Raw genomic sequence first — 16,334 nt, forward strand, 5'->3', positions numbered from 1 at the left:
AGAGAAGAAAATACCTCTAGCCTGCCATTTTTGTTTTAAAAATAAATATTTCTAACCAATAACATGTTGAAATATGTTCCCAAGATTTTCCCAGATTAATTTTGAGAAATTCTGTGATGACAAAAGTAGACACTTATAAGGTAAGATGAAGGATAAGACCCGAGCAACCCAAATGTTTTCCCTACTGGAACCAGACATCAAGCCTGTTGTAACAATTATGTCAAAATTGTCAACTGTGCAAGCATTACTGGCCATGTTTTGGTGTGTTTTCCAAAACATTGAATTGAAACGGATATACAGGATTAGTAAAACTAATATTAAGAAAATAATATATCACACATAAATTGTTTATCCTTCATAGCCAACTTCGTTCTTACCATTGCCAGGTGGAGCTTTTTTTAATGAAGATACCAGTGTTGTTACTGCCTTCAGTACAGAGGCCATCTCTGCCAAGCGAGGTCTGCAAATAGATATGATAATTATTGGTGGATGAATGTATGGAGGAACAATGCTTTGGCAAGTTAAAATGTCCTCTTGATGCAGAGGACAAACATATCGCAATGCATCAAACTCTTGACACGCCAAAACTTATAACACACCATGGATATACACAAAAAAGAATACTGCATTACTTTTCAAATAACACACCATGGATATACACAAAAAAGAATACTGCATTCCTTTTGAAATAACACACCATGGATATACACAAAAAAGAATACTGCATTCCTTTTGAAATAACACACCATGGATATACACAAAAAAGAATACTGCATTCCTTTTGAAATAACACACCATGGATATACACAAAAAAGAATACTGCATTCCTTTTGAAATAACACACCATGGATATACACAAAAAAGAATACTGCATTCCTTTTGAAATAACACACCATGGATACACACAAAAAAGAATACTGCATTCCTTTTCAAATAATACACCATGGATATACACAAAAAAGAATACTGCATTCCTTTTGAAATAACACACCATGGATATAAACAAAAAAGCTCGCAATGAAGTTTATACATGATGACTTTAATGGCAGGAATTCTGAAAAATATATAAAACATTTGACATAAATATACAGATTGATGTACATTCATGGTACTTTTTTTTACAGCTTGAATTAAAATGTTAATTGTACTTGTTAAAAATTAAATTAAAATGTTACTGCATTACACTGAAATTCTGTAACTAACCTAAATGACCCTCTAATTTTCTGTATAAAAGTTCGAAAATAGGGACTATTTTTACCTGTCCTAAAAAAAACTAGTGATTGAGTAGTCAGTTATCTGACTGTGAAAGTGCTTAAACTGTTCTAATTATTCCATGGATTAACTGAAAGTATTGTCAATACTCATCAATAAAAAGAAATGACTTGTTCTATAACTCGTAAACAACCATTTCCTTAAAAAAAGCAAGCTGAAAGTTTGTTACAGGTAATAATAAAGGAAAAATAATATTGTTGGCAAATTATTCATGAATCACATGGATTACTGTAAAATAAGTGGTCATCAGCATTACTTCGAGCCAACATGTGATTGCAGGTTTTTTTATATTTACATCAGGAGAGCTTACAAAGGGAGACAAATCAGTGATGCACATCAATTCCTGTTCTCACTAAAGTGTATTAACTTTGTGTGTTATTACATGCAATCTTTTCCATTTGAAGTAAACTAAACTCAATTCGCATTTATCTCTTATAAAGTGATAAGACATATGAATTTCACAAGTTCTAATAGTCTTTGCTTTATTCAACTGCATATTTTCCCTCGATAACATCATTTTGGATGCATTTGGTTTGGTCTTTATCCCTATATTTGGAGTACAAATAATGCTCTTCTGCACTTAAATTCCACAATCAGTCATTACAGTAATTATTGTGATATCTGAAATTTTAATGTCAAGATTACTTCGATCATTTTTGGTGGGACAGAGAATAATTATATTTCAGTGTCCAGATATTTGGCTGAATGACAGTACCCTTGTCTTAAATAAGTAACAATGAAAGTTCATAGACTATATTTTGATTCGCTTATTTATCTATTCATTTTCTCATCTATGAAATAAATATAGAGAGGAAAAGAGAAGTAACTATGGAGAAAATAATAGAGGCTATATGATCAATAAAACAGACAAGCAGACAGACTGAAACACAGAATCATTCATAGACAGACTGTTAATCAGATGAAAAGCTATGGGAACATTTTAAAAATATATCTCGATACACTACCTTGGCAAAGGACATTTTCCACTAAGCCGTTCATCCTCAACATATTTCTTGACAACCTCCTGACATCTCTGTAGTAATGACAATACGGCAAGCTTTGTTATGGGATACTCTTCTGACTTGGACTTGTTGACAAAGGAAAACTGCAGTAATGTCTCAAAGCATGATTTTGCAAACTCCTCCCTCAACTTTCGACTAGAATCAGTGTCTGAAAAAAAAAAAACATAATTAACTTGTAACAAGAATACCATGTGGGGCACATTTAATCGCCTGCCCTTTGTCTGACAGTCCTTGACATAGGCACTTATACCACAAGGCTGACAATAGAGATTACTGACAAAATCTCACCGACTTTGTGGTCAACATATATGATTCTGAAACAAACTTAATGTGCAGAAACCATTATTTTCTTATAAGACATATGACTACCATGACCTATGACCTTAGGACTCCTGAATCAATTGTTTTTTTAATAACCCTAAGTGTAAGCCATCCATAATGTTTGGTCAAGGAACTTACTCTAAAAATTGCTTATTTTACAAACCCATTCTTTTCTGAGACACAATAATCTTGACCTTTGACCTTTGTCTCCAAAATCAAAAGACCTTTTCAAAGCCTTATGTGCAAGATGGTCCGCAAACTTTGGTAGAGGTACATGGTCTAGAACTAAAATTTTCATGCAAAAACCATTTTTCTTCTTTTAGTCATTGGTGACCTCAACCTCTGACCTAAAAAAATAAATAGGTTCCTTTCTTACTCAACAATTAGGGAATCCATAAATGGTGAAGATATAAAACTGAGAGCTGAAATGTTTGTGTGGAAACCATTTTCTTCTTTCAGTCAGTGACCATGAACTTTGACAGAAGCTCTTAAAAAGAGTACTCAATTATTAACACACTAAAGAAGCCACTGAGAATACTGCCTTATATTGAGATTACATTATAATGAAGCACAGTAATCCTTCATTATAACACTCAATGGGAACCATAATTCAAAAACACTACTCAATTATTATTCTTAAAGCATTTATTAGAATACTGTTCTTTAAATTAAGGATCATTCTCCTCTATGAAGTAGACATAATAGTCTTTCTTTGGCAGGTGCTTGCTTAAAATGTGATAGTTTCTTCTAAAATTGTATTAGGTACAAAATATGCATGTGTGTGTTTCCTACTAATTTGGTTTAAAAACTAGAAGTAGGTAAGTAGTCTTAATTTTTAAAGCATTGTATGTATGTATGTATGTATGTATGTATGTATGTATGTATGTATGTATGCCATGTATGTATGTATGTATGTATGTATGTATGTATGTATGGATGTATGGATAGATGGATGGATGGATGTATGTATGTTATGTATGGATGTAAGTATGTTATGTATGGATGTATGTATGGATGCATGCATGCAAACAAGCAAGCAAGCATGCATGCATGCATGTATATTGTTGGGTTTAACGCCATTTTTCAGCACACAATAGGCTATACATGGCAGCCAGTATTAATGGTGGAGGAAAAAACCAAGAAAACCCCAGAAATAACCAGCGACCCATGAGCTACTGGCAAGCTTTCTCACATACCAAATTGACCAAGTCCGAGACTCGAACCCACGCAGACAGAGGCGAGATGGTAGTGATCCGTAATGGATGGAGAGCACTTTAGACCACTCGGGGCCCCTGTGTGTGTGTGTATGTATGCTGTATCAATGATATATCATGAGATGTATAATTTTTTTATTAAAAGGAAACAAGGCTTGCCAAGTTTCCTTTTAATGAAAAATTTATACAATGAGTGGTATATCATTGAAACAGTGTACATACTATACATATATCACATACAAATACACATATTTGCACTCTGAATGGAGTTATGATTATGATATGCTCCGGGCAGCTGAGTGAATGAACTCCTCACTTCCCTGCGAGTGTGTCCGCAATAAAATGTAGTTCTATATTTCTTGTTGTTCACAATCACATATGCAAATTAATAAGTTGATTGTTTTCTTTTTGAGTTTCTATTTTTATTCACATTGATTAAATCAATATAAGACACACTCATGATTAAAATATGAAATATGGTTTTTATGAATAAAGTAGTGCATTACAAAAATGATTAGCTTTTTGTACAATGAACATGAACTGTCAGGCATCAATGTACTGGCATATCGAAACTAGAGTGGAGTAGAAACTAATCGAAATGACAAACCAAAAAGAGGTAATTAAAATATTTTAATATATTGACAGTTCATCTAAGTCATTATTCTGCTTTAATTAACATTTCTAAAGACTACAAAATTTTCTCGCTCTCTCTCTCTCTCTCTCTCTCTCTCTCTCTCTGTCTCTCTTTTCTCCTTTGGATGGTTTGACTAAACTTTACCATCATTCATAGGTCCAGAGACACTGTCATATGACACAACCATTTGGACATTTTTTTATTTAATAATTAATAATCGATTTTTCAAACATTATAATAGGTTGAAGAAACAACAACAAAATATTAAATAAGCTACAGTATGTTTGCCTTGCAACAGACAAATTTCACATATAGGCCTAGTGTCAACTGGCTATTGCAACCATGTATTATTAATATTATGAACACTGTAGACAGATCACAAGGAAAGCGTAAACATACTGTTACGATGAACCAGATTTCTGTAGGTTACTTGGCACAAGTTCAGTTTTAATGTTTTCTTCCAGCGCAATGTTTTTCTCTAGATTTTTGCTTATTTTGTCCCTTACGCATGAAAGGGGAGAGGGGAATGGAAAAAAGGATTCTGATGAAATTGTGTACCATTTTAGTTTCATTTAGAAAACAGGGATTATTAATAATTTTATCATTATTTTCATATGTCATTTATGATTAATGAATGAGTAGAAATTCATCATTGATCTTTAGGCCTGCAGTTGAATATATATATATATATATATATATATATATATATATATATATATATATATATATATATATATATATATATATATAAACTTTACCATCATTCATATATTTACCATCATTCAGTTGACACTAAATACACACCTATATATATATATATATATATATATATATATATATATATATATATATATATATATATATATATATATATAGAGTAGTATACATAATGTGCTAGGTCCTTCAAGTACTGGGCAAAATCAGCAGAATTAGATGCAAAACTCAATTTCAGAATTTTTAATATAAAAAAATAATTTATATTTGTTTACAATGGGGGAAAAAGTGCTAGGGTTCACACAGAAAAACGGCTGACCAGAAACACACATACTTTTTTTTTTGCCCTATAGGGATTCTTGGGTATATGGCTTTATATTTAAAATATGTTACTGCTCAATAACTTACAAATGTGTCCAGGCTGGAAACCAGAAATTCCAGAAAAGGAAAGCAAAGCAGTGGAAGCTGTATTACTACTATTAAAATATGTTTTATGATTCAATAAAGGAGATACATACCTACAAACGTGTCTGATGTTGTCGAATGGATGGAACCCTTGTTGAGAATTTGCATAATTTTCACAACAAATTCCTTTGGCATGCTGCCTGCATAGGGTAAAATGTCATCTCGGATCATCTGAATCACCTGTGGAGAGTCAGATTTTGTCTCAGGATGATAAATAAAAATGTTGATGTCTTTTGGTGAAAAGGAATGGTTTAATTTTGATTCAGTCAATTTACAGAAGGCCAGGACCCATGATCAAAGCATTGGTGCAAAATATGTGTGACCTTTACCCCATGGTCAAAAAGGGAGAGAAATCATGTTGCAGAATGAATTGTCTTTGCTTCATAATAATTCACTCTGTATATGAACAAATCCAAAAATTGCTTTATGAAATATACTGAAACATAAAAGAATGTAACTTGAAACTTGATGCAAATTATTACTGACTTACCTTGACTTCATAATCAGAGAGGCAATAGCACATGTCAGAATGGATTTCTCAACCTTGTAATTATTCATTAAATGTATGAACAAAATCCTCTAGAGTTTAGGAAATAAAAGCGAATGAAAATACTTTATCCAAAACCTTACGACAGACTTTTGTAACTTAACTGTGACCCAAACATAAAAGATGGCAAGCGTTTATATCACCAAATCAATTTTCTTAGATTCATAATGATTCATCTCAAGTATGAAGACAATCCATCAGGAGATTTAGAAAATGGAAGAAAATTAAAGAACTTTAATCAAAACCTTAATGTATATTATCTTTAATTGTGACCTTGACCTAAGGGTCAACCATGCACATCACAAAGTAAATTGTCTTTGCTTCATAATGATTCAACCCTAATATGAAGAAAATCCATCAAGGGGTTTAGGAAATATAAGCAAATTAAGAAACTAATGAAAATTTAATGCTAATATTCCTTGACTGACCTTGACCCCAAAGGTCAAAGAAGTCAGTGATCATGTTCTATAATGAATTGTCTTTGCTTCATAATGATTTGTGGCATGTATGATAATAATCTATACAGGGGCTTCAGGAAATATAGGAAATATAAGCAAATGAAATTGTTTTAACCAAAACCTCAATGCAAATTTTCTCTGTGATCTTGTTGACCCCAAGGTAAAAATTGGGGAACTGTAGAAATGTCCTAGTTTCAAGATCATTAATGCAAAGAATGATGAGAATCTATCATGGGGTTTGGGAAATTTATGTAAATGAAAGGTTTTAACCACAACTTTTGCTTCCCCTTGTGGTGGGCTCTACAAAAACAATGATTTCCACAGAATATTTAAACTGACTACCTTATAAAGAAGTAGGTCACAGTGACCAAGTTTTCTGTTATAATGAAACTCACACTTCAGTCAAGTATGCAAGTTAATTAAAAGTTTTATACACCACTGCGTTGACAATTAATTCCTGAATAACTCACAAACCCACATATAATGCAAACTCAGGCATGGATTCCACTTTTTAAAACTAGAAAATACCCTAAAAATTGGCCCCAATTTCTTAATATGAAAAAGAAATCATGATCAAATATTTGTAAATGAAACCTTGTAAAATCTCCCATTTTATGATCAACAACTGTGGTTAGTAACTGGAAATTAAAAAGAAAAACAAATCATGAAATTCACAGCTTAGATTATTAAATTATCTTTCTAAACAATATTTTCACTACACTGTAAAAAAGAATAGACAACAAAAAAAATTATCAGAGAAAATGTCACTAATACCAACTGGTGGCAACATTTCAACAAGTAAATACTAATTAAATAAATTTTGTCAAGTAAAATTATTGTTTTAATTTTTACCTTTTAATTCAGTTTCAGTGTAATCATCCTAAATGCAATATGTCCTCTGGTATTCCAATGTCAATCTACCATAACAGCAATTTGAAAACCTAAGTGCTGTGTTTTGATTTTCTTTGAAAACCTAATTAGTGCTGTGTTTTGATTTTCTGTGAGAACCTAACTAAATGCCGTGTTTTGATTTTCTTTGAAAACATAATTAGTGCTGTGTTTTGATTTTCTGAGAACCTAAGTGCTGTGTTTTGATTTTCTTTGAAAACCTAATTAAGTGCTGTTTTGATTTTCTTTAAAAACCTAATTAATTGCTGTGTTTTGTTTTTCTGTGAGAACCTAATTAAGTGCTGTGTTTTGATTTTCTGTGAAAACCTAATTAAGTGCTGTTTTGATTTTATTTAAAAACCTAATTAATTGCTGTGTTTTGTTTTTCTGTGAGAACCTAATTAAGTGATGTGTTTTGATTTTCTGTGAAAACCTAATTAAGTGCTGTGTCGATTTTCTTTGAAAACCTAATCAAGTGCTGTGTCTTGATTTTCTGTGAGAACCTAATTAAGTGCTGTGTTTTGATTTTCTGTGAGAACCTAATTAAGTGCTGTGTTTTGATTTTCTGTGAAAACCTAATTAAGTGCTGTGTTTTGATTTTCTGTGAAAACCTAATTAAGTGCTGGGTTTTGATTTTCTGTGAAAACCTAATTAAGTGCTATGTTTTGAATTTAGACTTGCAGAAGTATTTCTTGCATTGTTACACTCAATTAGAAGGACACCTGCTTTGTAATATTATGCTGAGTCAGTCTTTTGCATTAAAGCAAAAAATGGTGATGGAATAAGATAAAAGGCATGAATATCCTGTGTAAAAGCTAGCAGTGACACGCATGTCAGGTCAACTCATTTCAACTGATCAACTGAACATTGTTAGAAATATTATGATGTAAGGAGTATAATTAAACAACATTAAAGAAGCATACTCCTTCTCACATGATCAAAGAAGCAAATGCAACCAAGCGTGAGTACCTGGTGAGTAAAAAGCTTTTCATAGCTTCAGTTTATTATGGAGAAGTGACAGTGAACTTGAAATTCCTGAATTGGCACTCAGATTTCCTCATGGATGGTAATAAATTCCACAATTATTTGCTATTGAATCATGGTATCAATATTTTGCTAACAGAACAAAAAAAATGCAAAAAAATATATTTACAAAAGCTAGTTTTGACTTTGATGGTTGCTTTACAAAAAAAATGTCCCTACTTTTTGAGAAACTTTTTTGGGGTTAAGTTTTGAATCAAAAACGACAAAAAACAGTGATGCTAATATATGTTTTCCTGTGCATGTAATGGTTGTTTAAACCTCTTGGAAAATGTTGCTAACAATCTTTCAAGAAGTTTGGTGTCCTGAAAATAAAGGTAATTTAAAAAAAAAAATGAATTTACAATTATTCCCAGCATGATTTTAAAATGAGTATTCAGTCTTTAAACAGCACCCTTACCTCCCCCTCCTCCAGGTTTTTCTTGATGTCCAGTGGGAAGGCATCACCTTTTGAAGTTATTTTGATCTTCCATAACTTGTACTCTTGATTATAATGCAATGTTTTTGTACCTCATTTTGTGCAAGTTTTTGAGGGAGAGGGGCCCTAAAAAAATTGAGAAGCCTGTCAGTCACTTTTGCAACACTGGGCTCTGATTCTACGCAAACTAAAAATTCTTAATCTGATGATGTGTTAACATAGGTTCATCAAATTGTGTACCCCATTATGAATTAAAATAGGGCTAATCAATTTTGCGTACCCCATTTTGAGTTAAATTAGGGTTCATCAATTTGTGTATCCCATTACAAGTTAAAAAGGTCCATCAATTTCTGTACCACCTTACGAGTTAGAATAGGGTTCATTAATCTGAGTACCCCATTTCAAGTTAAAATAGGGTCCATCAATTTATGTTCCCAATCATGAGTTAAAATAGGGTCCATCAATTTATGTTCCCAATCATGAGTTAAAATAGGGTCCATCAATTTGTGTACCCAATTATGAGTTAAAATAGGGTCCATCAGTCTGTGTACTCAGACTCCTGTTTAACTCCACTAAGTTGTTGCTGGATACAGCTGGAGATCCAAGATTTCTCCAAGGGGGGAAGTAATGATGAAGGGGTGCAGTCCTTTTTGCTTAAAATGGCAATTTCCACCTGAACATTCAGTGAATGATGTACTATTCTGATTGGAAAATAGATGTTTGACTGAACCTGTCAAAGCCCCTCTTAATCTGCCCTTGTTAAAGTCTAACTTGTACCAATCTTGTTGGACAACAGTTACAAAAATCAAAGGGAGTCAACTCTTACCTGGCAATCTATGGCTTCATCTTTTTGGAAATCCTCTATGGACAAAGTCGGTGGAGAGGGACTGAATAGAAAAATAATTACTGTTATATCTGAAATAGTCTACAAACTTTTAAATCCTCTAACATGAACATAGCAGATGGGAAAATTTTAAAATTGATATTTCTTAGTATAAAGTAGGTACTATACAATCAAGATGGTATAAATTATCTTTTGTGGAACATATCTTACATGTGAGTGAAACATTTGTCAAAATATGTCTTTTATTAAGGAATATGTCTTTTATTAAGAAATAAGTACATACATTGTGCATGCTGACTCAATTATGAACAGTAAACTACACAATTTGTGTTAAAAAAAACGTATTAAGATGAAGGTGATTTTATAATTGGGAAATTTTTGAGTACTCTGATATCAAGAAAATGTAATAAAAATTTGATCCATATACTTACTGTTTAGAAAACAAGAAATCTTCCAGACATTGGGAAAGTTCAGACCACATATTCTGGAAAGTACTCTCTGAAAAGGAAACAGAATAATCTGGTTGAGTGCTTTACAATATTTATCACAACTATCTTAGTTACTGCTGAGGCAATTGGAGTAATGTACCTTGTTCAAGGTCACACCACATTATCCAACCTGGCTTTTATAAATGCCATTTATGTTAGAAGAAACATCAATAGTCTAATGGTCTTCTTTACATCTTTACTTACCCTTGCTATGGTGTACAAAATCTGTTGAAATGGCCTAAAAGAACTCATAGTGCACCCCAGTTCAATCCCCAGGGTAAACTCATCACCAATTCAAGGATAGTGGTTCCTTTTAGGTTTTTCAGTTTCCTCCACCTCAAAATCTTATGAATGCCAACACATGATTCACTGACAGTGAATGCATTCTTACACCCAATTGTTTGACAAGGGGCAGGATGAAAGGGGGAATGTAGAAAGATCCAGCAGAACCTGTCTTGAAAGACCACCCCTTCTGCCAAAACAAGACAGGTGGTCTCTCATAACAGGACATAACACTACATAATCAATAAATATGTCAACGGAAATCCTGGTCTCTCATAAAAGTAGTCTCTTGAGACAGGTTTCACTATATTTTGATATTCTACTTCTGATCATCCATCCTCAGTTTCCTCCCAAATTACTGGAGGAACCTTCACCAAATGTGATACATACATTGCCCATGTAGGTGGTGACCATCTGCATGATGGATACAGTTTGGGGGCCTTTCTCTTCGAGTCTCTGGGGTGGGGTGGGGTGAGGTGGGGTGGGGTGGGATGTCATAGATTACCCCCCCAAAAAAACTCTGCAACTCTGTAATTAAAGTGAAATTTGTATGCATTTTATTTTTTAAGAAACATTAAGCATGCAGACATAGGAAGAAGACTTGAAATGATATTTGCACTGAATCTTTGAGTTATGGTCTGGAAGTGGGGGTGGGTGAGTCAAGGTCGGGGGATGTGCAAAGCTAATTTTCTGGAGCTGCCATTGAAAGTAGCTCTAGCTTTAACTTTGGTTCAGTCCAAGAAAATTTAATGTTACACACCATGTTTCCTAGCAATTGGCAATCCCACACTGAGAACTGTCAGAAATGCGTTGATTACAAGCTGCCATGTTGTCTGGGAGGGGCATGCATACTTCAGACCTAGGGGCTGACGGAATGTCTGAAAAGGAATAGAAACAATTAAAATAATAGCCTAAAAGGTAGCATGACCTATGTGAAGTCATAAGTTGAGTCCCACCCCAACAGTGTACAGCAATTTACCTTGCTACCTGGTGTCCTAAATTGTTAGAGCGTCTACTTCCAATGCATGAGGTTGCAGTTCAGTACCCCTGCTGAGTTATATCAAAAAACTTATAAAAATGGTACTAGCTGCTGCCTTGCTTGGCACTTAGAATTAAGCGGTTAGTGTGGGGACTGGTCTGCCTGGTGTCAGGATTAATATGACTGATTGAGCCAAGATGCCAGATGACTGTGTCATGATGCCCCAGTGCTAGACATCACTATAAACAGACACACTGTAGACACTCTAGTGATATGACTCAGATTGTTAAAGCTGCATTAAAAATATTTATAATTATAAAAAAACACACCTTGCTAGCTCCAGCTGTAAATGGTTACCAGGTCCCAGTTTCACCAAAGCTTTTACTCAAATTAGGACATATTGACATATTGGACAATAATGCTACTGTATCAGGAGTTTTTAAAGTTGTACACATCAGAGTCATTTTATGCTTAGATTAGGAGTTGACAAATTCCAATATTTTTCCATGGGGATATAAAACAAAGCTCTTTTTGGTGAATTAAAGATTGTATTACTAATATTATTTCTCTATAGAAGGTAATAATTGTAGCACAATTTGAGATAGAAATCTTGGCTTCCATTTACGGTCTAATGCATGATGCAATACTGCTTTGTTTAATGTTACCCAAACATAACCTGGATTGAAAAAAACATCATACTGAATTTGAAAAATTGTAATAATAGTATAAAATTATAAACAATCAAACACGTACAGTGTACTGGTTTGAACAAAACACTGACCAAAGGGGAAGCACTCTTACAATAAACTCTTAAAATAATTTGAAAGGGAGAAAACTCTGCCAACACCTTCCTGTATTAACATCCAACCTGTCAGCATCAGGTATAACGGTACCAATTGCGCAAGTCCAGGTGGGCGGAGCTTAAGGTGTATGGAACATTGTATTCAGAATTAAAGAACAAAACTAGCTGTGATTGGTGCATTATGTAAGACTTGTACTTTCTGTTTGGCTTAAAAAAAAGTTGAGCCTCTTGGCAACATGTGAGTTTGTGTTAATTTCTATCTAGATCATATTTTGTATTTTTTATGATTTTTTTAAAATATGGTACACATGACTGAAAATGTGCTTGTTGTGACTAGATAACTCTTACCCCTGTCTAGTTCCAGTAGAGTTATCTCTCTTAAATGCAATGGAGTACCTGGTTATGTCATTGTCAAATTGACAATCTAGCATTGTTCTATATGACAGCGTGTGACATGCATGCCCAAGTAGGACAGAAAGTATATTTATTTCACAAAACATTAGCATTGAGGTATATGGAAAAACAATTGGTACCGTGATACCTAAAGGAAAGAATAGCCTCACAGTGTTTCCATAGAAACGCATGCATGTGGGCGGCATTTATGAACTATACTAGTTTGATGTAGGAAAACAAATGCATGCTGAACACTTTTGGTCAAATATTGAAAGTTCTTTAAGAATAAAATGTATGAAATCTTCAGAAAATAGCACAAGATGGCTTTGGATTGGGACTTTTGATAACTATAGCTATGATAGATATAGACTTGTGTTACCTGATGCCTTTATGTATGTGCTGTTACCTCCTAGATTGGAATGCATGCAACAAAATAAGTTATGTAAACATAATATAGTTGATTTTGGTCAAATATTGGCTATTGTACCTGCAAAAGATGAAAAATCATGTGTACATAAACAACTATCTTGTTCTTGTAAGGCATGCCATAAACCAGGATAGAGAACACTCTAAGTACACTTGTAGATAGATCACTTGTACCATGTGGGATGTTCTGGCATGAGTAATTTTTAGGTAATTTATTAAGGATTTGGTGTTCCTTCCCATTTTGATTTGAATTGTCCTGCTCTAATTGTCCCTTTTTTTTTACACTCTCCTGCTTTGAAATTGTTCATGTAGTTAGTTCAGTTCTCTTGCATTCCCTTTTGTTGAAGTAGCAGTGAATACCAACAAACAAGACCAGTTTCCTTAAGTCAGCATTTCCCATTGGCACTTGTATAAGCCCAATTATAATCTACTATTGACTTTCAATTAATCCTATTTCTTTCTGTCAAGCTGCTCCTGTGGAATTTCCATGTTTGGTCCAACATTACAGAATGATAACCATTTTAGTCACACAGTGCGTATTCATTCCATTCAAATCCACACTGTTCTTGAAACTTTGAATCCCATCGCAAGAATCCAAATTGGCATGAGATGATATCTGCATGGTTATGGAAGGCTGCACTCTACATGCCGGCATTGTAGAAAATATGAACTATGTGATATGAAAGAGCTGCGTCATCTTAGAAATTAAAATTACATGACTCTTGAGGTCTCCACTAAACATAGGAGTCTAAATGTTAGGTTCTCACTTTGTCAGTAATGTATTTTGAGATAATTTAATTGCAATGAAGTTAATACAGGTTGTTGATGAACTCATCTATATTACATGGATAATGTATTCAAGGTTACCACACCTTATGTATATCATTCAGTTATCTCCCTTACACCAGTCATAACATTTCAAGGAAATAAAATCTCACATTTTCAGTGACTGATAATGAAAATAAAGAGAAGATTTGTGAAGTATTATATTAGCCCTCAATCTTGATGCAAATGTAAGTAGAAGCAATTTGATAATTTCTCACAGTAAAGTTTACAAGTTTAAAAACTGATAAGGTATGTTCTGCTTGGCTCTGAGATAAGTTTCTCTCTATCTTATGCCAATTATTATTAAATTCTTATGTAGAAGAAATATACTTTATATGTATCTATATTATCTAAATTATTCACCCTTTTATATTAGATGGAAATGAACACAACTTCACTTGAAATTTGGGTCCTGTAAGGGATGTTATAGCACAGTTGCCTTTGGGCTGTCCTTTTACCTGTTGGGCCCTGCCCCATATATTTGTCCAAGGTAAGGTCATCAAACTTTCACTTCTCATTTTTCGCATTGCTGATTTTGCCACCTTTAATTCCTTTATCATAAGCTACCTCTCCCTTTTAGATAAACACTTTCCTCCTGTTTTAAACTCCATTTGATGTGCTATACTTAGTGTTTATATTTGGCATTTTTCTGTATTTTATTCCCCTAATTTCACCTCCCAATCCAAACATAACCACTTAGAAGCTGCGATTTACTATATTTGGTGACTGACTGGCTTATTGAAACAATTTTATTCACATTACAAAGGAGGAAAGCTTACTATTTGTGTTACAAAGAGGATGGGTAGGTGGACCTTTGTGTGAGAACTGGTGGTTAGTGACCTCTTGTATCTGTAGATAGTGTAAAGTGGTCAAAGCTTTTACTGTATAATAAGATTGGGTCATGTCCACCTGTCTCTGATGTTAAGTTCTGCACCTACCAAACAAATATAAATTCCTTTCTTTTAGGTGAATTGTACATTTTGAAGTAGGACAGGTGCATACTATTTGGTACATTGACCTTTGACCTAGTTATTACATAATATGATATAATGTGATTTATCCCATATCACCTATGTGAAGTTCAATAATTGCTGATATGAATAAGATACAACTCATAGTTGAAAGAATTCATTTTATTTCAAAAGATGATTTTGATGGTGAAGCAAAAGTATGAAAACAATAGTTCAAACAGCTCAATGACATTTCTATACACATTCATATAAGACATAGGTTAGTACCTCATCAAATTGTTTTTCACAAGTGAGACTAAGTATATTTGTTACTTATACAGTCCCGAACTATTTCACAGATTATTGGAAAAATTAAGGTTTGCTATAGGTATAACGGTACCAATTGCGCAAGTCCAGGTGGGCGGAGCTTAAGGTATATGGAACATTGTATTCAGAATTAAAGAACAAAACTAGCTGTGATTGGTGCATTATGTAAGACTTGTACTTTCTGTTTGGCTTAAAAAAAAGTTGAGCCTCTTGGCAACATGTGAGTTTGTGTTAATTTCTATCTAGATCATATTTTGTATTTTTTATGATTTTTTTAAAATATGGTACACATGACTGAAAATGTGCTTGTTGTGACTAGATAACTCTTACCCCTGTCTAGTTCCAGTAGAGTTATCTCTCTTAAATGCAATGGAGTACCTGGTTATGTCATTGTCAAATTGACAATCTAGCATTGTTCTATATGACAGCGTGTGACATGCATGCCCAAGTAGGACAGAAAGTATATTTATTTCACAAAACATTAGCATTGAGGTATATGGAAAAACAATTGGTACCGTGATACCATCACCTTAGAAAGGACATTTACAATTTTAATCAGCTTTTGTCAATCTCTTGAGAACAAACATTTTAAGTTGTTTTTCGATTTCATAACAACTGATTATGCTATTATCAAATAATTTACTACTTTATAAATATTCCACAACTGCTTTTAAGTTAATGAATGTGTATGAATCTTTCAACAGTACACACTTTGTATTCACGCACTACTGCACTTGGCCTAGATCATTTTGGCCATTGGTACTTCCTTTTTTTCTTGATTAAATGATTTATCTTGCTTTAATTCTCATTTATTCAATATGATAACAATTATTTGGTGCTTTTTTCATGTATTACTTATGTATATTACAAAAATGAGCATTAACATGTATATTTCTTGGGGGGGGGGGCAGAAATATGTTTGCTATGCACTAGATGTTACTTGACTGGTTTATGTATTCTCAGCAAAATATCAAGTGAATATTGATTTTAATAGTAGACTTCAGTAAATAGATTTCACCTTGGT

The 16,334-nt window shown here is 33.4% G+C and overlaps 1 protein-coding gene across 1 annotated transcript in view; it reads right to left on the minus strand.

The window, feature by feature from the left end:
* LOC149796225 (protein MON2 homolog) overlaps positions 1-16,334 on the minus strand; it is a 210,821-nt gene that overhangs the window by 9,156 nt on the left and 185,331 nt on the right. Inside the window, exons 12-17 of the mRNA XM_089966185.1 lie at positions 11,369-11,486; positions 10,270-10,336; positions 9,821-9,881; positions 5,696-5,822; positions 2,238-2,442; positions 378-460 (exon numbers count right to left, since the gene is read on the minus strand). Of these exons, the coding sequence (XP_089822311.1) occupies positions 378-460; positions 2,238-2,442; positions 5,696-5,822; positions 9,821-9,881; positions 10,270-10,336; positions 11,369-11,486 (661 nt within the window). The remainder of the gene's footprint in view (positions 1-377; positions 461-2,237; positions 2,443-5,695; positions 5,823-9,820; positions 9,882-10,269; positions 10,337-11,368; positions 11,487-16,334) is intronic.

This window comes from Sinohyriopsis cumingii, chromosome 7, assembly GCF_028554795.1.
Source record: "Sinohyriopsis cumingii isolate HCF-2022 chromosome 7, ASM2855479v2, whole genome shotgun sequence".
In the NCBI taxonomy this organism is placed as follows: domain Eukaryota; kingdom Metazoa; phylum Mollusca; class Bivalvia; order Unionida; family Unionidae; genus Sinohyriopsis; species Sinohyriopsis cumingii.